The 20,575-nt window shown below is 51.7% G+C and overlaps 2 protein-coding genes across 18 annotated transcripts in view; one reads left to right on the forward strand and one right to left on the reverse strand.

The window, feature by feature from the left end:
* NDE1 (nudE neurodevelopment protein 1) overlaps positions 1-15,910 on the forward strand; it is an 83,888-nt gene extending 67,978 nt beyond the window's left edge. For all 8 annotated transcript variants that reach the window (XM_065537645.2, XM_065537639.2, XM_065537646.2 and 5 more), the window contains 2 exons: positions 3,473-3,743; positions 13,755-15,910. In XM_065537645.2, coding sequence (XP_065393717.1) covers positions 3,473-3,641 — 169 coding nt within the window. In that variant the 3' untranslated portion in view covers positions 3,642-3,743; positions 13,755-15,910. The remainder of the gene's footprint in view (positions 1-3,472; positions 3,744-13,754) is intronic.
* Positions 1-20,575, reverse strand: part of MYH11 (myosin heavy chain 11) — a 153,654-nt gene that overhangs the window by 7,790 nt on the left and 125,289 nt on the right. For all 10 annotated transcript variants that reach the window (XM_005591331.5, XM_005591330.5, XM_005591326.5 and 7 more), the window contains 13 exons: positions 16,417-16,623; positions 14,454-14,558; positions 14,212-14,364; positions 13,725-13,973; positions 10,683-10,895; positions 10,162-10,374; positions 9,486-9,647; positions 8,929-9,057; positions 8,564-8,652; positions 7,661-7,784; positions 6,469-6,677; positions 4,215-4,323; positions 3,959-4,131 (listed from right to left, as the gene is read on the reverse strand). In XM_005591331.5, coding sequence (XP_005591388.1) covers positions 3,959-4,131; positions 4,215-4,323; positions 6,469-6,677; positions 7,661-7,784; positions 8,564-8,652; positions 8,929-9,057; positions 9,486-9,647; positions 10,162-10,374; positions 10,683-10,895; positions 13,725-13,973; positions 14,212-14,364; positions 14,454-14,558; positions 16,417-16,623 — 2,135 coding nt within the window. The remainder of the gene's footprint in view (positions 1-3,958; positions 4,132-4,214; positions 4,324-6,468; positions 6,678-7,660; positions 7,785-8,563; positions 8,653-8,928; positions 9,058-9,485; positions 9,648-10,161; positions 10,375-10,682; positions 10,896-13,724; positions 13,974-14,211; positions 14,365-14,453; positions 14,559-16,416; positions 16,624-20,575) is intronic.

The raw sequence follows: 20,575 nt of genomic DNA on the forward strand, positions 1-20,575 counted from the left end.
GCCACTGCACCTGGCTCCTAGGAGTCTTCACGGTGACAGCAGCTCTCCCCCTCAATCATGGGAGATGCTTCCAGGCCCCAGCTGTACTGTGAGAGCTTAGGCCTGGTTTCTCTCCTGTCCATGGGAGGCCAACAAGCCCTCGCCCTTCAGCGAGTGGGGCTCTTCCCTGAAGGCTTGGTGCCCTGCTTCAGCTGCTTTCTTCCCCTTTTCAGAGGGGTTTGGATTTTTCCCTGTCTCGAGCAGTGGTCCCCAAACTCTAGAGGTGATTTCCGATGGCTTCCGGGCATGCCATGCGGTAACTGAACTGCACCCTGAGAAAGTCATTTCCTTTCCAACTTTTTAAAAACAGGTCTAATTATTACGTCAGAGAGAGTCTATTTGGGGCTAATGGCTGTTGTCACTCCCTTTATAATGGAGAAGTAGCCTTCAGGTCTTGGTGATGAAGTTGTGGCCACAATAGCTAGATACTGAACTTGATACTCTCTTCATTGTATTAATTTCATTGTGACCGGTTGATAGAGGTGATGCTGGTTTAAATATATAGGGGTGGTATGTTTTATTTGCAATTATATGCATGTATGGTTAAAACTTAATTAAAAAGAAAAGATCAAGTCATCGGCATTAAAGGTAGTAAGAGGTTTAGCACATGGCTGTGGTGGTATGAGAATGAAGCGGGGGAAATATCTAGGACCCGAGGGATAAAGGTTCACTTTGCCTGGTGCTGTCCTAGACATTGGAGATTTTTTTTTTTTTGAGATCGAATTTTGCTCTGTCACCCAGGCTGAAGTACAGCGACACAATCTTGGCTCACTGTAACCTCTGCCTCCCAGCTTCAAGCGATCCTCCTGCCTCAGCCTCCCGAGTAGCTGGGATTACAGGCGCGCCCCACCACACCTGGCTGATTTTTGTATTTTTAGTAGAGACAGCGTTTCACCATGTTGATCAGGCTGGCCTTGAACTCCTGACCTCCGGTGATCTACCTGTGTTGGCCTCCCAAAGTGCTGGGATTACAGGGGTAAGCCACTGCACCCAGCCTGGGCAGGATTGTTTAGGGCACGTTGACCAGATTCTCTCCCACAGATAGGATGTAGGGTATAAAGGAGACAAAAATGTTAAGAAGGATCACGAGGTTTGTGATCTGAATTGTTGGCAACTTCATTTTAGCTGCTTGGCTGGAGAGAGGGGCCAGTTTGGGGGTGAAGAGGTTCATTCAGTCAGGGCTTGGGGTACAGCACGTTTGGTGTGAGCTGCCTATAGTCATCCATGTGGGAACGGGAGGCCAGTCTGAGGTTCTAGGAAGAAGCTAGGACTTCCCAAAGATGAACTGAGGAGTCATTAGATATAGATGGAATTCTAAAGCGCCAAGACTAGCTGAGACCTCTCACCTAGAACGGGACAGAGATGAAAAGAGAACTGAGGCCGGGTGCGGTGGCTCATGCCTGTAATCCCAGCACTTTGGGAGGCCGAGGCAGGTGGATCACGAGGTCAGGAGTTCAAGACCAGCCTGAGCAACATGGTGAAACCCATCTCTACTAAAAATACAAAAAGTAGCCAAAAATAGCTTGAACCAGGAGGCGGAGGTTGCAGTGAGCTGAGATAGTGCTACTGCACTCCAGCCTGGGCAACAGCACAAGACTGCATCTCAAAAGAGAACTAAGTTGATACCCTAGGGTGCTCTGGTGGTGAGCAGGTTTTGAGATGAGGGATCAGCAGAGGAGAGGAAGAGGGACAACCCCACAGATTGGGGGGACAAGCAGGCGAGGATGGTGTGTAGGAAGTCCAGGGAAGCAAGTGAATCAGGCCAGAGGCATGATGGGCTGCGTCACGTGCTGCTGCCCTGTCAGAGGACATCTGGCCATTGGTGTTGCTCATGTGAGGCTTCTGGGAGAGTGATGGGTGGGGGCGAGGGGAACCAGCAGCTCTTCATAGTCTTTTTTTTTTTTTTTTTGAGACCGAGTCTCATTCTGTCACCCAGGCTGGACTGCAACCTCTGTCTCCCGGTTTTAAGCCATTCTTGTGCCTCAGTCTCCTGAGTAGCTGGGACTACAGGCATGTACTGCCACACCTAATTTTTATATTTTTTGGTAGAGACGGGGTTTCGGCATTCACATAGTTTTGTAGTAAGGGTAGCAAGGTAGATGTGGGGCTAAGAGGTTATTCCATTTGCTGATGGAGCAAATGAAAGAGAAAACCTTGCAAAGTAGGGATTTTTGGAGCCATGTGCTTGAGTGAACAAGAGGGCTGGGTCCAATGGAGGTGTTGGCCTTGCTTGGTGCCAGAGGGTTCAGCACAGAAATGAAAAGAAAGTAGAAGTGTGCAGAGGTGCAGGGAGGTAGGGCGATGAGGCAGTGGGAGCTTGTGCACGTTTCATGATCATTTCTGCTTTTGATTTAATTAGGAAGTAAGGTCCCCAGCTGAGAGTGACCGTGGGGAGGAGTGATAATAAGTTCAAAGAAAAAGTGAAAAGAGCAGAGAGTGAGAAGATAAGAGAGGCGTGTGGAAGACCCCTGAGCAAGGCCTGCTCTATGGGAAAAGGTGGAGAATGGGTTTTGGGTTTTTTGAGACAGGGTCTCACTCTCTCATCCAGGGTAAGTGCAGTGGCTAGATCATGGCTTACTGCAGCCTTGACCTCTGGGGCTCCACTGATCCTCCCACCTCTGCCTCCTGAGTAGCTGGGATTTTAGGTGTGCGCCATCACGCCTGGCTGATTTTTGTTTGCTTTTTGTGGAGATAGGGTCTTGCTGCTCTTGAACTCCTGAGCTCAAAGCAATCCACCTGCCTTGGCCTCCCAAAGTACTGGGTTATAGGTGTGAGCCCTGTGCCCGGCCAAGTCTTGAGTTTCATTTGGGTTGTGCTTTCACCAAGTGATTGCAGCAATGCAAGAGGGGGAACCGGCTATTGAGGTTCCGCGATGGGGGTTACTAGACGGTTGGTTTGGAACTGGGTCAGAGGCTGATGGCATTGAGGGAATGAAGACCCTGTTGGGGACAGAGCCAAAGAAAGGTGGCGCCAGGCAGACAATGAGATTCCTGAGGGTCAAACTGTGAGGGCTCCTAGGAGCACTGGTTAGGCTGGTAGAAGCAGCAAGATCACCCGGAAAGTAAGGAACTGAGAGGCTGTGTTGCCCACATGGATGTTGAAATCATGGACAACTGTGAGGAGTGGCGTGGGAGACAGGAAGCCTGGAGCTAAAACCTCCAGGGAGCCAATTGAGATGGACGGACAGGGTGGTGGAAGCAGCCGTTGGGAACAGTGGGGACACCCCAAGGTACCAAGGCGTGGGAGAGAAAACAGCCCCCTCTCCAGTAATAGCAGGAATTCTCAGCGGGGGGGCAGCTGTACCCTCCCATCTCTAGAGACTTCTGGCAACACCTAGAGACATTTTTGGTTGTCCCATTGCAGGGTGGTGGAGTGGGGAGCTACTGCAGCTGGTGGGTAGAGGCCAGGAATGTAAACACCTGCTACTTTTCAGGGATCTTTTTCCCACTGACGGGAATGCTGGACAGCCCCCATACCCGAGAATAATGCAGCCCAGATGGCAGCAGTGCCGAGGGGGAGAAAGGAGGAGCAGAGCATGTCAGCAAGGAGGTGAAGTGCCAGGGGGCAGTGTTGCTTCAGTGGATGCCATGAAGACTCAGTGATGCAATGAAGGAGAGGCTGGAGGAGACAGTGGGGATAGCCCCTTCCTCCTCCTCACCTGGAGGAAGGGATAGGAGATGGTCGATCATTAAAGAAACTAGAAGGTAAGCTGTTACCAGGCAGGGCCCCGGTCTGATCTGGGCCTGCCTCAGTGCCTGGCCCACATTAAGCTTAGTGATTAAGGAGGAGCAGGAATAAACCACAGAAGGAAGTGGTGGCTGTGGGCACAGGGGGTGTTTGCAGGCCAAAGGGAGCCTGAGCCCCCAGCACTTCTCTCTGGCCTGAGAGTCAGGGTCTTCCTGGGCCACAGGCTCCTCACCTGAGCTTGCTCTTGAGCGCGTTCACCTCGCGGCCCATGGCCTCGTTGCTCTCCGTGGCCTCATCCAGCTCCCGCTGCAGCTTCCTGCGGTTGGCGTTGATGCGCTGGGACTCCTCCTCGGCCTCCTCCAGCTGCCTCTTGAGCTGCTTGACCCTGGCATTGCCTTTCTCTGCCTGTCGAGGAGAGTTGGAGGAGTGGGTAGGGGAGGCCGGCTGGAGGGCTGGGGGCTCGAGGGAGGCTGGGCTGCGGGGGCTACCTGCTCCTTGTACTGCTCGGCCATCTTGCGCTCGTCCTCCACCTGCAGCAAGACTTCCTTCAGCTTCTTGTCTTTCTGCTTCAGCGACTTGGCGGCCGCCTGTTTCTCTCTGCAAACAGCAAGGAAAACAGGTGGTTTCAGAGGAGGGGGGCACCTCTTGCAGCTGGTGTGTCACCCAGAGGTGGCATCTTGAGTGCTCTCCTGAGCCCTACATCTGGACTCCTCTCAAGGATCCGTCAGATAGAATAGTATTCAGCCCTGAAAAGGAATAAGTATGAATGCACGCCACAGCATGCATGAGCCTGGAATCCTTGCCCAGTGAAAGAAGACACATAGTTTGTGATTCTATTGATAACAATGTCCAGAATAGATAAATCCATCGAGACAGAAGGTAGATTTTGGTTGCCAGGGAGTGAAAGGAGTGGCTAAAGGGCATGGGGTTTCTATTTTTTTTGCAGGGAGGAAACAAGGTCTTCCTGTCACCCAGGCTGGAGTGTAGTGGTGCTCCAATGCCTGCTCTCCACCCTACTTCATAGTTGACTGCAGCCTTGAACTCCTGGCTCAAGCAATCCTCACCTCACCTACAGGCGTATACCACCATACTCAGACTTTCTAAAAGTTTTTTATAGAAATGGAGTCTCTGGCCAGGCATGGTGGTTCACGCCTGTAATCCTAGTATTTTGGGAGGCTGAGGTAGGCAGATCACATATGGTCAGGAGTTCGAGACCAGCCTGAGCCAACATGGCAAAACCCCATCTTTACTAAAAAGTACAATTATTAGCTAGGTATGGAGGTATGCACCTGCAGTCCCAACTACTTGGGAGGCTAAGGCAGAAGAATTGCTTGAACCCAGGAGGCAAAGGTTGCAGTGAGCTGAGATTGCACCACTACACACCAGCCTGGGAAACAGAGTGAGACTGTGTCTCAAAAAAAAAAAAAAAAAAAAAAAAAAAACTCGCTATGCTGCCCAGACTGGTCTCAAACTCCTGGACTCAAGTGCTGCTCCCACCTACCTCAGCCTCCCGAAGTGCCGGGATCATGGGCATGAGTGACCCCATCCGGCCTGGGGTTTCCTTTTGAGCTGATGCAAATGTTCTCAAATTGACTGTGGTGATCGTTTTACATGTTTGTGAATATACGAATAGCCCTTGAATTGCAAACTTTAAATGGGTGCATTGCAGGGCATGTGAATTACTGAAAACACTGCTAGAACAGAATGGGTGAGAATCCTTAGAGTCCAATGGTAAGAAATATGGGCCGGGCGCAGTGGTTCAAGCCTGTAATCCCAGCACTTTGGGAGGCCGAGACCGGCGGATCACGAGGTCAGGAGATCGAGACCATCCTGGCTAACACGGTGAAACCCCGTCTCTACTAAAAATACAAAAAACTAGCCGGGCATGGTGGCGGGCGCCTGTAGTCCCAGCTACTCAGGAGGCTGAGGCAGGAGAATGGTGTAAACCCGGGAGGCGGAGCTTGCAGTGAACTGAGATCTGGCCACTGCACTCCAGCCTGGGCGACAGAGCGAGACTCCGTCTCAAAAAAAAAAAAAAAAGAAATGTGTTGTGATCTTATGCCTCATTCGACCCATAATTAAGCCTTCCAGTGTGTGTACCGAATGAGTTGCTGGTTGGACTTTTGTTTTTTGGGGGGTTTTTTTGTGTGTATGTGTGTGGCAGGGTCCCACTCTGTCACCCAGGCTGTAGTGCAGTGGTACGATCTCGGCTCACTGCAACCTCCCCGTCTCATGTTCAAGCGATTCTCCTGCTTCAGCCTCCTGAGTAGCTGGGATGATAGGCATGCGCCACCACACCTGGCTAATTTTTGGTACAGACAAGGTTTCACCATGTTGGCCAGGCTGGTCTCAAACTCGTGACCTCAGGTGATCCACCCAAATTGCTGGGATTACAGGCCTGAGCCACCATGTCCACCCTGATTGGATTTTTGGTCTGTTAGCATGCTATCCCCACTGAGGCTGAGAAAAGCCACATGTTCTGGGAAGGCTGGTTAATGTCAGGAGGACCATGGCGATGCTGCGAGCAGCTCACATTTTAGGTGCTTGCTCTAGGCCAGGCACCAGCAGGGCACTTTGCTGTGTTTACATTCAGTTCTCACAACACACCTGCACTGTGGGCACCACAGAGCTTGCTTCTTACAAGCCAGAACTGATGTTGGGAAGAGGTTCCCTGATTTCACTATGACCCCTGCTGTCCATCACCCCGGGACAAACTGGGTTCAGAACTCCAGAGCCGCATACCTGGCCTCCTGCTCGACCTGCTCCTCCAGCTGTGCAATCTTGGCCTCCAGCGCTGCGATAGTGGACTTGAACTTGGACTTGACGGCCCCCTCCATCTCCTGGAGCTTGCTCCTAAGCTCCTTGTTCTGCCGCTCGAGCTGCTGCCGGGCACTCTCATTCTTCTGGGCCGTGCTGCGCTCTGTGGCCAGCTCGTTGCTGAGCTGCTCGGCCTGGGGAGGAGAGTGAAGGCTGCGAGGTGAACTCAGGGAAGCCCAGGACAGTGCACTGAGACCATGCACCTCCTCCTGCTGCCTCCAGCCTTGTTGGGCCTCTGCACGAGTCCCTTGATCCCGGGCGCCCTGTCCTTCTCTCCTTCATCCTGTAAAACTCCACTCAAGAGTTTCTTCCAGGTTGGGCACTGTGGCAAAAGCCTGTAATCCCAGCACTTTTGGAAGCTGAGGCAGGCAGATCACTTGAGGTTAGGAATTCAAGATCTGCCTGGCCAACATGGTGAAACCCCTTCTCTATTAAAAATACAAAAATTATCTGGGCAGTGGTGGCACATGCCTGTAGTCCCAACTACTTGGGAGGCTGAAGCAGGAGAATCCCTTGAACTTGGGAGGCAGAGGTTGCAGTGAGCCAAGAGTGTACCAGTGCACTCCAGCCTGGGCAGCAGAGTGAGACCCTGTCTCCAAAAAAAGAGGTGCTTCCACAAGTGTCACAGTGCCACCCAGGCTGAACGAGTGACTTGTCCCTTGCTTTCTCTGTCCTGGAGTCGCCTGGAGAACAATGCCTGTTCACCCTACACCACAAGGGGCTCAGGTCACAGGATGGTCCCTAGTGCCCACCATGGAACTGGTGCTCAGTGACATCACCAAGGGCTCACTGGATAAGGCCAGAGCTTCAGCTGGGGGAAAACACAATGAAAGAGCATCCCAAGGCCCTGACTCCAGGGACAGCCATGAGGTTCAGGGAGCCAGACATGCCGTGGCTGGAAAATGAGATACTGCAGCATAGAGATGGGTGTTCTGAAGACAGCAGCCTGGGCACTGGTGTAAGGGCCCTGGATCTCTACTCTCAGGCCCTGCCACCCTCTTGTCCCTCAATCCAGGGCCTGCACGCAGGAAGCCACCATGCGTGTGTTGACCGGTGCAGGATCCTGCTGCAGGAGAGACAGTAGGCAGTGAGACTGTGGTGCCCAGGCGGCCCTCACCTGCTGTGTGGCTTTGCGGACCCGGTCGCTCATGGCCTCCATGTTGCCCTGCTCCTCCTCCAACTCCTCCTCCAGCTGGGCAATCCGGGCCTCCAGGCGGCGCTTCTCGTCCTGGAGTGCGTTCCTGGGGGAAGGGCAGCCATGTTGGGGGCCTCTACCCTCCCCCGACTTAGAAGATGCCCCCTCCTTGGAGTGATGCCTCAGGGGGATTGCCTTCATCATCTAGTGAGGGAAACTGAGTCTTGGAGAGGACTAGAAGACTCATCTGTAGTTACACAGCCAGGAAGTGGGTGGCCGGGACTTGGACCGGGTCTGTGTCAGCAAAGCTGGAACTGGGATGGGGACCAGCACACTCCTTCCTGACTCTTCTTTGCCCCCCCCTTCTCCCCATACAGCTACTTACTGGGAATGAATGAAAGCAGCCCCACCCCCAAACAGAGGCATGAAAGTGCTGAGGGAAAACCTAACCACCATGGGTCTGTCCCCAATCTCAGAGGATGCTTTGTCAGCAGCAGCATTGAAATGGGGGTCCAGGGCCAGGCACGGTGGCTCACACCTATAATCACAGCACTGTAGGAGGCCAAGGTAGGAGGATCACCTGAGGTCGGAGTTCAAGACTAGCTTGGCCAATGTGGTGAAACCCTGCCTCTGCTAAAATTATAAAAATTAGCTGGGCACAGTGGCACACGCCTGTAATCCCAGCTACGTGGGAGGCTGAGGCAGGAGAATCACTTGAACCGGGGAGGTGGAGGTTGCAGTGAGCCGAGATCTCACCACTGCCCTCCAGCCTGGATGAGACAATGAAACTGTGTCTCCAAAAAATTTAATAAAATGGGGGTCAAGGATGCTGCCTCTGCCCACATCCTCTGCTTTAGAGCCGACTTCCTCCATTCAGTTTCCTACCTTCCCGACAGGCTACTGGCCAGCTCCTCGGCCAGTTCCTCCTTCTCAAGGTCCGCCTGTTTGCGAGCCCTCTCAGCTGCGGCGAGGTCCTAGGTGGGTGGGAGGAAGCCTGCTGTCTGCCAGGGAAAGGCCAAGCCCCACCGAGAGTCCACCCTGCCTCCTCAGCCACCCTTGAAAGTACATGTTCTTCCTCTGAGCTCAGGGGAGGCCCCATGAATCCATAGAGGAGGGAAGCATGTGTCTTTCTAGACAGGTGGAGCCCATAGGAGGAGGAAATAAATTCTGGGAATGCACAGACTGGAGCTGCGAAGGGTTGCTACCATAACACCCGCATCTGAGGCTCTCCTAGCAAGACGAGGCTTTACCTCTTGTAGCTGCATGAGGTCTGCTTCCAAGCTCTTGGCTTTCTTCTCATTCTCCTTGGCTGTGGCAAAGATCTCATCTCTGGAGGCACGGGCATCTTCCAGCTCTCTTTGAAAGTCCTTCATCTGAGCCTGCATGAGTCAACAGGAAGGACAAGCTCAGATGTCCTTACTGCCCCAAGTTCTGCTGTCCAGTTTAGCTTTGCACACCTACCCCTCTGCAGTGAACCACAAAGAAGTTCCCATTGCATGAGCATGGCCCTCAGTCCCAGGTGGCTGGTGGCGGACTGGGAGCACCATTCTGGATGGGCTCCACAGACCTGCCTGAGAAGCCCAGCCTCTGATGTGATCTGAGGGCAGTGGCCAGATACCTAATAATGCTGCCCTACCCAGGGCAGGAAACAGCCACCAAAACCGGAATGGTGCTAGAAGAGCCCCAGCTGAACCCACACCAATGGCAGGTGTGGGCTGGCTTCCTGGAGCCTGCTCTGCTGACTTTGGTGGCCTGAGGGCACTGTGGCCTCCCTCTGCCCATGCCCCGAGCTCCTAGTGTCACCCACCTGCAGTTTGCGTAGCTGCTTGATGGCTTCCTCCCTCCCCTTGATGGCGGAGTCGGCCTGAAGCTCCAGGTCTTTCAGGTCCCCTTCCAGCTTTTTCTTCGCTGCAGCCGCCAGGGCACGTTGCTTTCGCTCGTCTTCCAGTTCCGTCTCATACTCGTGAAGCTGGGCGAGGGAGAGAGATGTGTGCTGCCCCACTTGCCCCTGGGAGGTCCTTTAGCCCACCCCGGCAGCACGTCCCCCCTGCGAGGCAGGCATCTCATCCCAAGTTGCAGATGAGAAAACGGAATCTCGCGGGGTGCGGGTGGCTCATGCCTATAATCCCAGCACTTTGGGAGGCCAACAGGAGAATGGATCACTTGAGGCCAGAGAGTTCAAGACCAGCCTGGCCAACAGGGTGAAACCTCATCTCCCTTTAAAAAAAAAAAAAATTAGCTGGGTACGGTGGTGTGCGCCTGTAATCTGAGCTACTCGGGAGGCTGAGGCAGAAGAATTGCTTGACCCCAGGAGGCAGAGGTTGCAGTGAGCTGAGATAACGCCACTGCACTCCAGCCGGGGTGACAAAGAGACTGTTTCCAAAAAAACAAAAACGAAGTTTCCATGCCGACCGTGAGAGGTGGTGATAGGAATGAACAAAGCCACCCCACCGCCCTCTGCTGGCCTCCCCGGCAGCACGCACCTGTCTCTGCAGTTGCCGTCTCTTCTCCTCATTCTGCTCGTCCCGGGCTTGGAGATCTCTCTCGAACTGGCCCTTGAGCGCCTGCATGTTGACTTCCAGCCGCAGCTTGGCGTCCTCCGTGGCCTGCAGCTCGTCCTCCAGCTCTTCCAGCTGCGTCTTCATCTCCTCCATCTGGGTCTCCAGGGCGCGCTTGGACTTCTCCAGCTCATGGACCTGCCGGCACGGTTGAGAAACCCACCGTGAGCGGCAGTGCAGGAGGTCTGGGAGGTGGCTTTGGCCTCCCACAAGATGCATGGCCGGGACTCAAGATGGCCCCTGAGAGCTCAGACCCCCCAACTCAGACCCATCCTCGACTGCCATTCTCAGCCCCTCCCAGCCCCTGCACCAGTCCAAAAACCTTCCATTTCCAAAGATAGTTCGCTATGAAAAAGGCCCGGAGCCAGCTTCTCCCATGGACTGGTGAACGGCACAGAGGGTGGGTGGGCGAAACATGGACAAGGAAACAACCCAGAGCCACTTACGTTCTTGCCCACGTCATCCTTGGAGCTGACCAGGTCTTCCATTTCGGCTTTGAGCATTTTGTTGGTCCGCTCGAGTTCCTCTTTGGCTTCCAAGGCCTCTTCAAGGGCCCGAGCCAGGGACAGGGCCTTGGTTTCCTTCTCCCTGGCTTCGGCCTCGGCTCTGTCCCTCTCATCCGCGTACTTGGAAGAGATGTTTTTCTCCTCGGCTAACAACTGCAACACAGCATAAGACCCAGAGGTGACTTCTAGGCATATCCGGGGTCAGCTTCACTGAATTGTAAATACCGGGGAAAAGCCCTGTGTCCTACCAAATGTATCGAGGTGCAGGTGTAAGCAATGTAGGTTGTCTATGGGAGTAGTTTATATAATAATCTGGCCTTCTGAATACTACATCAACCTTATGCAGAGCCAGAAATCAGCTGAATCGTTTTTTTGTTGGTTTGTTTGTTTTAGAAGGAGTCTCACTTTGTCACCAAGGCTGGAGTGCAACGGCACAGTCTTGGTTCACTGCAACTCCGCCTCCTGGGTTCAAGCGATTCTCCTGTCTCAGCCTCCCGAGTAGCTGGGATTACAGGTGCCCACCACCACGCCCGGCTAATTTTTGTATTTTAAGTAGAGACGGGTTTTGCCATGTTGGCCAGGCTGGTCTCGATCTCCTGACCTCAAGTGAGCCTCCTGCCTCTGCCTCCCAAAGCACTGAGATGACAGGTGTGAACCGCCACACCTGGCCAAATTGTGCTTCGAAACCACTAAAGCTGCCCACGTTGCTTAGAGCACACTGAGGTGAAAGTGACATGTAAAGCTACCAGAAGCTAGTTATTATTTTGTTTCATGGCCACAAGTAGCTATTAATATCTCATAAAACTATCCTAAGTGCCTTAGTAGGGAAACGGTAAGCGTGGGTGGCCCTGCATACGTATCTCTCTGCTTGGAGAAGCAACTCAGAGAACATTCCATGCTCACGTTAATCTCATCTTCAGAGAGGACAGAGCAGATTATGAATTGTAACATCCAAAAGCCAAACTTCCACTATTGAGCAAAGACAGGGACCTCTGAATGGCACGGTCAACACAAAAATCCCCCGCTATGTGTGACACTGCACTACACTCTGTGACAGGAAAATAAAAGCAACCTCAGGCCTTCAACCAGGTAACGAAGCAGTGAAGATGAGCTGACAGCCCAGAGGAGAGGTGGCTGATGGGAAAAGGAGGAACTGGGATGTCATCTGAAGTCCTGACACTATGAGGCCAGTCAGGGAGGGGTAAGGAACCCTCAGGCATCTGGCATTTAGCCTCACTGTACAATCCTCATTTTATTTTTGAGACGGAGTTTTCCCTCTGTCACTCAGGCTGGGGTGCAGTGGCACAATCTTGGCTCACTGCAGCCTCTGCCCCACCCTGGGTTGAAGCGATTCTCCTGCCTCAGCCTCCCGAGTAGCAGGGATAACAGGCATGCGCCACCACGCCCAGCTAATTTTGGTATTTTTAGTAGAGACACAGTTGCACCATGTTGGCCAGGCTTGTCTCAAACCCCTGACCTCAAGTGATCCACCCGCCTCAGCCTCCCAAAGTGCTAGGATTATAGGCGTGAGCCACCGTGCCTGGCCTCTCAAACTGATTTTTAGAATAACCCTGAGTCACTTGTAAACTCAATCATATTTACTAAATAATATATCTTAAAAGTTGGTATTTAGGGGTTTGGGTCATACAAGGGTCTGCATTTATCATACAGTTAGGAGTGGTGCATTTCATCACATGTAAGTTTTACCCCAAAAGAAGCAAAACTATGTTTAAAAATAAACTCTTTTTTTTTTTTTTTTTTTTTTTTTGAGACGGAGTCTCGCTCTGTCACCCAGGCTGGAGTGCGGTGGCCAGATCTCAGCTCACTGCAAGCTCCGCCACCCGGGTTCACGCCATTCTCCTGCCTCAGCCTCCCGAGTAGCTGGGACTATAGGCGCCCGCCACCTCGCCCGGCTAGTTTTTTGTATTTTTTAGTAGAGACGGGGTTTCACCGTGTTAGCCAGGATGGTCTCGATCTCCTGACCTCGTGATCCGCCGGTCTCGGCCTCCCAAAGTGCTGGGATTACAGGCGTGAGCCACCGTGCCCGGCCTAAAAATAAACTCTTAATTAATATGCAATGTTGAGGTGTGGAAGGGGAAATGTACTGATGTAATTTGCTCTGAAATGTACCCAAGAGATAAGGCATGATAGATAGAATTAGTCTTTATAAATAAATATGTGGGCTGGGCATAGTGGCTCATGCCTATAATCCCAGCACTTTGGGAGGCCAAGGCAGGCAGATCATGTGAGACCTGGAGTTTGAGACCAGCCTGGACAACATGGCAAAACCTTCTCTCTACTAAAAATACAAAAATTAGCCAGACATGGTGGTGCACGCCTATAATCCCAGCTACTTGAGAGGCTGAAGCAGGAGAATCGCTTGAACCCAGAGGTAGAGGTTGCAGTGAGCTGAGATCGCACCACTGCACTCCAGCCTGGGTGACAGAGCTAGACCCTGTCTCAAAATAAATAAATATGTGATAAAGTTCATATAATACAGTGTCAATGACTGAATAAAGGTGGTGTCCTTACAGATGTTCACTGTACAATTCTGTCAAGGTTTCTGTGTGCTTGGAATTTTACAGAATGAAATCTTAGGGCAGGGTGGTATTAAAAGTATAGAAACTGAATTACTTGGGAGACTACTCAATAGGTATTGCATAAATATTTTTAGTGAATGAAATATGCACCTCATTCCTTCTTGAGGCTACAAACTAAGGCATCACCATGTGTGCAGGTGACCCTCATGGTGCTGGTACCCAGAAAAGTCACAGACATCAAGACTTCTGTGCCATCCTTGCTGTGACCCGGTAGCCTTGATGCTCCATGGTCGCCCAAGACAAGATAAGAGAGCCTCCCATGGCTCCCCACAGAGTGGAGAGGGGATGCAGGCACAGGCGGGAGCCACGCGTCGTACTCTGCAGAGCTGATTCCCCTACCCAACATCCACGGCCAGAGTGGAGGACACCACACGCCCTCTACCTGATCAAACTTCCTCTGCTTCTTTTCCAGGTTGGACACGAGTTGCCGCTGGTTGTCCAAGTCGACGACCAGGTCATCCAGCTCCTGCTGAAGCCTGTTCTTGGTCTTTTCCAGTTTATCATAAGCGGCCGCCTTCTCCTCGTACTGCTGGGTGAGGTTCTCGATCTCCTTCTGGAATCTCTTCTTCCCCTCTTCCAGAGCTTCCACGGTGCTGGCAAAGTCCTGCAGCTTCTTCTTCGAGTCGGAGAGCTACAAGGACAGCGTCCAGGGTGGGGTGAGAGGGGGACCATGAGTGACCCCTGTCCCTGGCTGCACAGACTCTGAGAAGCAAAAACCATGTCTCCTTGTTGAAGAAACCCAATAGCAGGGGAAGCGGGGGGGGTCAAGCACCATCGCACCAACACTCCACCACGATCTGCCCGTGGGGGATCTCAGTGCAGAGAAGTTGAGAGGACCCGTGACGGAAGCAAGGGCACAGGGCAGGCACCTGGATGTTGAGAGTGGAGATGTGACGCTCCAGGTTCTGCTTGGCCTCCATCTCCTCGTCCAGCTGGTCTTGCAGGCTGTTCCGCTCCTCCTCCAGCTGGCGCAGCTTCGTAGACACGTTGAGCTTCTGCCGGGTTTCTTCTTGAAGCAGCTCCTGCAAAAGGAACGCACGGAGGTCCCAGGGACCCGCCCCGAGGAAGGCCACCCCCCCAGGTCCCCTGGATGATGTGGCAGGACACTCACCTGGGTGTCCTGGAGCTGGGAACTGAGGGATGCCACGTCCTTGGCCAGCTTAATGGCCTTCCCCTCGGCTTCGTTAAGCATCCCTGTGACGCTCTCAACTTCATTCTGAGGGTGCCAAGAGACTGTTAGTCAAAGCCTCTAGAAAGGGATCCTCATTAAAAGGAGCCCTTTTTACTCAAAACACGTGGTGTACCCTCATGGGCTAGGACTTGGGGTGTCCACTGATTGAGAAAATACCCACAAGGTATGGGACTCTGATAAAAAAAAAAAAAAAGTCTGTGGCTCGAAGGGAACTCCGTCACCTATGAGTTGGGACCCTGGCCCTCGACTTTGTGGTTCTAAGAACTTATTTGAGCCCCAATTGTATTGACTGGGACCTGATCCCACTAAATGGATCCTAGATCCCTGCCAAAGTTGGTAGAGACAAAGCAGCAGGTCTGAGAGTCCAGACGAGGTGCTGTGGCTGGTCCACTCTCTTAAGGTTGGAGACAGGAGACCAGGATGGTACTTAAATATCCGAGGGATGCTGTTCATCCCCTCCTTCCTCACTCCTACTCTTTGTTCCTTCACTGACCCTGATGGCCAAAGCCAGAGACGCAGACCCTAAAGGTAAAAACGCCCTCTGTGTATTCTCTGGCTTTTACTCCCTAGTGTCTCTGCATAAGTCCCTTTGAAGGTGTTAGCCTACCCCTTCATCCCTTCCATTGACAAGGAGGATATGAATGATCTTGACACTGCTTATATGAGGGCAGCAAAACCGCTGCTCTCAACTGCATGTGGGAAAAAAACATCTCACTTAATGCTTACCCTGGCCCTTGGTCCCTGGCTGTGAACATGTTAAATATTTATGAAAACTTTGGCCACATCCCCACGAGTGGAAAGGCAGGCTAAACGTCTATTCCAAGTGAAAGAAGACCAAAGACAAACAGACCATGTCACTCATCAGCTTAAAACCCCTCAACAGCTTCGCATCACCCAGAGGGAGGACCAATATACGTGTAATAGGTCTGCAAAACCCCACATCATCTGGGTACAACCTCCTCCTCCAACCCCACTCTGTACTGTCTCCCCCTACCCCCAACCCCAACTGGGCACTCCAGCTCTACTGGTCATATGTCTGTCTCCTGATTTTTCTACTTACCACAGGGCCTTTGCACATACTGTTCCCTCTGCCTGGTAGACTTATCCATGCTCCCTAGGGAAGCTTTCATGGCCCCTCCTCCCCCAGCTTAGGCCTCCTGGTTATTTACACTTAGGCATCATGTGCCTTCCCTTTGCTGCATCATTTGACATTCATTTATGTGATTATTCATGTCTTTCTCTTCCTTTCCCCTTACTCGGCTGGAGTCCTACTGGGGCAGGGACAGTGTCTCTTCTTCCTTGCTGCTGTTTCTCAGGATTAAGCACAGTGCCTGGCATACAGCAGGTACTCAATAAATACTTGTCAAATTGGCAAAGGAAGGTTTTTTTGGGTTTTTTTTCTTTTTTTCCTGAGACAGAGTTTTGCTCTTTTGGCCCAGGCTGGAATGCAATGGTGCGGTCTCTGCACACTGCAACCTTTGTCTCCCGGGTTCAAGCGATTCTCCTGCCTCAGCCTCCTGAGTAGATGGAATTACAGGCACCCACCACCACTCCTGGCTAATTTTTAAATATTTTTAATATTTCTAATATTTTTAGTAGAGACTTTTCACCATGTTGGCCAGACTGGTCTCAAACCCCTGACCTCAGGTGATCCACCCACCTCTGCCTCCCAAAGTGCTGGGATTACAGGCATGAGCCACCATGCCCAGCCAGAAGGTTTTTTAATATTTAATTGAATAGGGAGATCATCGCCCCCTCTCTGGGAATGCAACTAGAGGAAAGGACTTGCCTTGCAGCAAGAGAGACCTCAGCGAGCCGGGAAGAGGCTCCTTCCCACAGAACTGGACACCACCCAGCACTGCCCACCACGCCACCACCTCACCTGCAGCTTGTGGACTTTGTCGTTGAGCTCCGCCCGGGCTCGCTCCCCATCGCTGCACTTGGACTGCAGCTCCTGCACCTGCGCCTCCAGCTTCTTCTTCTTGTGTTCCACCTCCTGCTTGGCCTGGCCCAGGACCCGCAGCTCCCCGGCCAGGTCTGCGTTCTCCTTCTCTAGTGTCTGCTTATTCTTGTCTAGGTTTGCCTTGGCCTGGCGAAGGAAGCAGAGGGGAGGGAGAACAGGGCGGCTGTGGCCGGGAGAACGTTTCAGACTCTGCCCTTTCCTCCCTCAGAGAGGTCCAGGAAGGCACACGGCAGGGGGCACACAATCACCAGTAAGAGATTTGGGGTTTTTATTTTTGTTGTTAATTTTTTTGAGATGGTGTCTTACTCTGTTACCCAGGCTGGATTGCCGTGACGCGATCTCGGCTCACTGCAACCTCCACCTCCCGAGTTCAAGCTATTCTGCCTCAGCCGCCCAAGTAGCTGGGATTACAGGCACCTACCACCACACCCAGCTTATTTTTGTATTTTTAGTACAGACAAGGTTTCACCATGTTAGCCAGGCTGGTCTCAAACTACTGACCTCAAGTGATCCATCCATCTTGGCCTCCCTAAGTGCTGGGATTACAGGCATGAGCGTCCGCGCCCGGCTGATATTTTGGATTCTACTTTCCTAAAGCTCATGGGTTGCAATCTGGGATCCCACAAGCGGTGTCCAACCTGCTATCATGACCCCTTTGACCCCTTCACTACTTTTTAAAAAATGAGTTGCCAACGTTTTAATAAATGTCACATAAAAATCCGGATTCCCAGCTTCTTTTTCAAAAAACTTTGTTTGAAGGCCCGTCATGGCAGCTCATACTTGTCATCCTAGCCCTTTGGGAAACAGGCAGGAGGATTGCTTCAGGCCAGGAGTTCAAGACCAGCCTGGGCAATGCAGTGAGTGAGAGACCCATCTCTACTAAAATAAACCATTAGCTGGATGTGGGGGGCACACACCAGCAGTCCCAGCTACTCAGGAGGCTGATGGCAGGATCACTTGAGCCCAGGAATGGGAGGCTGCAGTGAGCTATGATCACACCACTGCACTCCAGCCTGGGCAACAAAGTGAGACCCTGTTTCAGAAATAAGTAGCTTTGGGAGGCCAAGGCAGGTGGATCACTTGAGGTCGGGAGTTTGAGACCAGCCTGGCCAACATGGCAAAACCCCATCTCTACTAAAAATAGAAAAATTAGCTGGTGGTGGCGCACGCCTATAGTCCCAGCTACTGGGGTGGCTGAGGCACAAGTATTGCTTGAACCTGGGAGGTGGAGGTTACTGTGAACCAAGATCATGCCGCTGCATTCCAGCCTGGGTGACAGAGTGAGACTCCATCTCAATCAATCAATCACTCTAACATTCTATATCATGACTGTGGTGGTGGTTACACAATACACATTTGTTTAAAATTAATGGAGAGTAAAATGGATAAATTTTACTGCATATGCGTTAATAATCCTAAACTTGAACAATAACAACAATGAAAGATCTGGAAACAGGGGGTCTTGCTTTCCTTCAAGGCAACAATATGCCAGATCTAAGTAGCGGCTGGCTCTGCAGGTGGGGCAGTCACATCTCACTGCCCCCGTCCTTCACAGGTGTCGTGTGATTGACACTACTACTTCTGTCCTAGGTAAGGGAAACTTATTTTATGGAACCAGCTCCTGTAGGCATGTAAGTTGCCCTACAGGAAAAAAAAAAAAAAAAAAGTGTGTTGGAGCCGGGCACGGTGGCTTATGCCTGTAATCCCAGCACTTTGGGAGGCTGATACAGGCAGGTCACTTGAGGTCAGGAGTTTGAGACCAGCCTGGCCAACACAGTGAAACCCCGTCTCTACTGAAAATACAAAAACTAGCCAGACATGGTGGCAGTCACCTGTAATCCCAGCTACTCAGGAGGCTGAAGCAGGAGAACTGCCTGAATCTGGGAGGCAGAGGTTGCAGTGAGCCGAGATCGCGCCACTGTACTCCAGGCTGGCGACAGAGTAAGACTTTGTCTCAAAAAAAAAGTGTATTGGGCAAAAGCAGGATGGGGTGAAGGGCTGCTTTCCAGGTTGCAGAGAAGGGGAAAGAGAGAAGTGCATGTATCCTGAGAGGAGAGGACCCACCACTCAGCCTTCCCATAGTCCCTGGGAGGTGCTGGGCATTGATGCCAGTCCTCCCTCCAAGACATGACTAAGAGCTGCCAGACCTTAGATGGGGACAAGGAGTCTCTTGGTGGGAACAAAGCAGTGAAGTGGGGACCCTAGAGGACGTGGGCTCCCAGAAACCTTAGCCCAGCCTAAGACCCCAGAATCGGGGAGCCCAGGTAGGAGCTGATGTTAAATGTTTCCCCCCCAAGCAGGTGGAACCAGGTCTGTATGTCAGGATTCAAGTTGTTAGAGGCAAAGGCCTCTTTTTCCCTGCACCTGAGATGGGCAGAGGTTCCCACCTTTACCTGCTTTGTGTGGGTCAGTAATGGACATGCTGTCTGCTGGTGGCCTTAACTGAGTCTTCCCAAAGAGGCGTGGCTGGGAATGGGCTTGACTTCCAGCCCTTGTTCACATCTAATGACCCCTAAGCATGGGGAGGGTCAGTGACTCTGTCTGGGGCCTCACTTCCAACCATAATTTTTTTTTTTTGGAAACGGAGTCTCATTCTGTTGCCCAGGCTGGGGTGCAGTGGCACAATCTTGGCTCACTGCAACCTTTGCCTCCTAGGTTCAAGTGATTCTCGTGCCTCAGCCTCCCAAGTAGTTGGGATTACAGGCAACCGCCACCATGCCCAGCTAATTTTTGTATTTTTAGTAGAGACGGAGTTGTGCCATGTTGGCCAGACTGGTCTCAAACTCCTGACCTCAGGTGATCTGCCTGCCTCAGCCTCCCAAAGTGCTGGGATTACAGGTGTGAGCCACCGTGCCCGACCTCCAACCATAAAGCTAAAAGGGACATGTGTGGCTTACTGATGTTGTGAGGGCTAATTGTTCCTGAAGGTGGGAATAACCCATTTCAATTAAAATTGTCTAAAAATAAAAAGTAGGCTGGGAGTGGTAGCTCATATCTGTGATCCTAGCACCTTGGGAGGCTGAACTGGGAGGACTGCTTGAACTCAGTAGTTTGAGGCCAGCCTGAGCAACATAGTAAGATACCCATCTCTACAAAAAAGTTAAAAATTAGCTGGGCATGGTGGCAGAAGCCTGTAAGTCCCAGCTACCAGGGAGGCTGAGGCAAGAGGATCGCTTGAGCCCAGGAGTTCGAGACTGCAGTGAGCCAAGATTGCACCACTGCACTGCAGCCTGGGTGACAGAGTAAAACCTTGTCTCTAAAAACAAAGTTTTTAAAAAATAAAAAGTAACTTTTGAACATTATACAAGGAACACAATTGAATGGGGAAATATGTATGGCATAGTTACAACTAGCAAAATCCGATTTGTCCAAAATACATAGAGTTGACACATTGTTGAGAGTTAGTATTTAGATCCTACTCAACAAGTAGTAAGAGTCCATTGATTCATTTGGAGAGTGAGGGTGAGCTCAGTCCTGTGCAGTGCTTTTCAGAGGGTCCTCCTGAGACCACCTCCATCAGGATCAATGGCAGGCCTGGAAATTTGTACTTTAACGGAGGTCACAGGTGAAATGAAATTAATTTGTAAAGCACTTGGAATAGTGTCTGGCACATAAGTGCTACACTTTTTATTGTATTATTTTACTTACTATTTTTATGTAAACATTTGAGGTTCCAACAGACCAGGCAATGAACCAGCCCCCAGAAAGGTATTCAGTAAACCTCCACATGGAAGACAGTTCACCTTGACTAGTTGATGCAGTTTAGATCTGCGTCCCCACCCAAACCTCATGTTCAATTGTAATCTCATGTTCTATTGGATTACAATTGAACATGAGATTTGGGTGGGGACACAGATCCAAACCGTAAAACTAGTCAAGGTGAACACTGGGGCCTGGTGGGAGGTGATTGGATCATGGGGGCAGTGTGTGTGTGAGTGACAGAGTCTCGCACTGTCGCCCAGGCTGGAGTGCAGTGGCGCGATCTCGACTTACTGCAACCTCCGCCTCCCCAGTTCAAGTGACTCTCCTTCCTCGGCCTCCTCAGCTGAGATTACAGGCACCCACCAACACACCCCCA

This window comes from Macaca fascicularis, chromosome 20 (genome assembly GCF_037993035.2).
Source record: "Macaca fascicularis isolate 582-1 chromosome 20, T2T-MFA8v1.1".
NCBI lineage: Eukaryota > Metazoa > Chordata > Mammalia > Primates > Cercopithecidae > Macaca > Macaca fascicularis.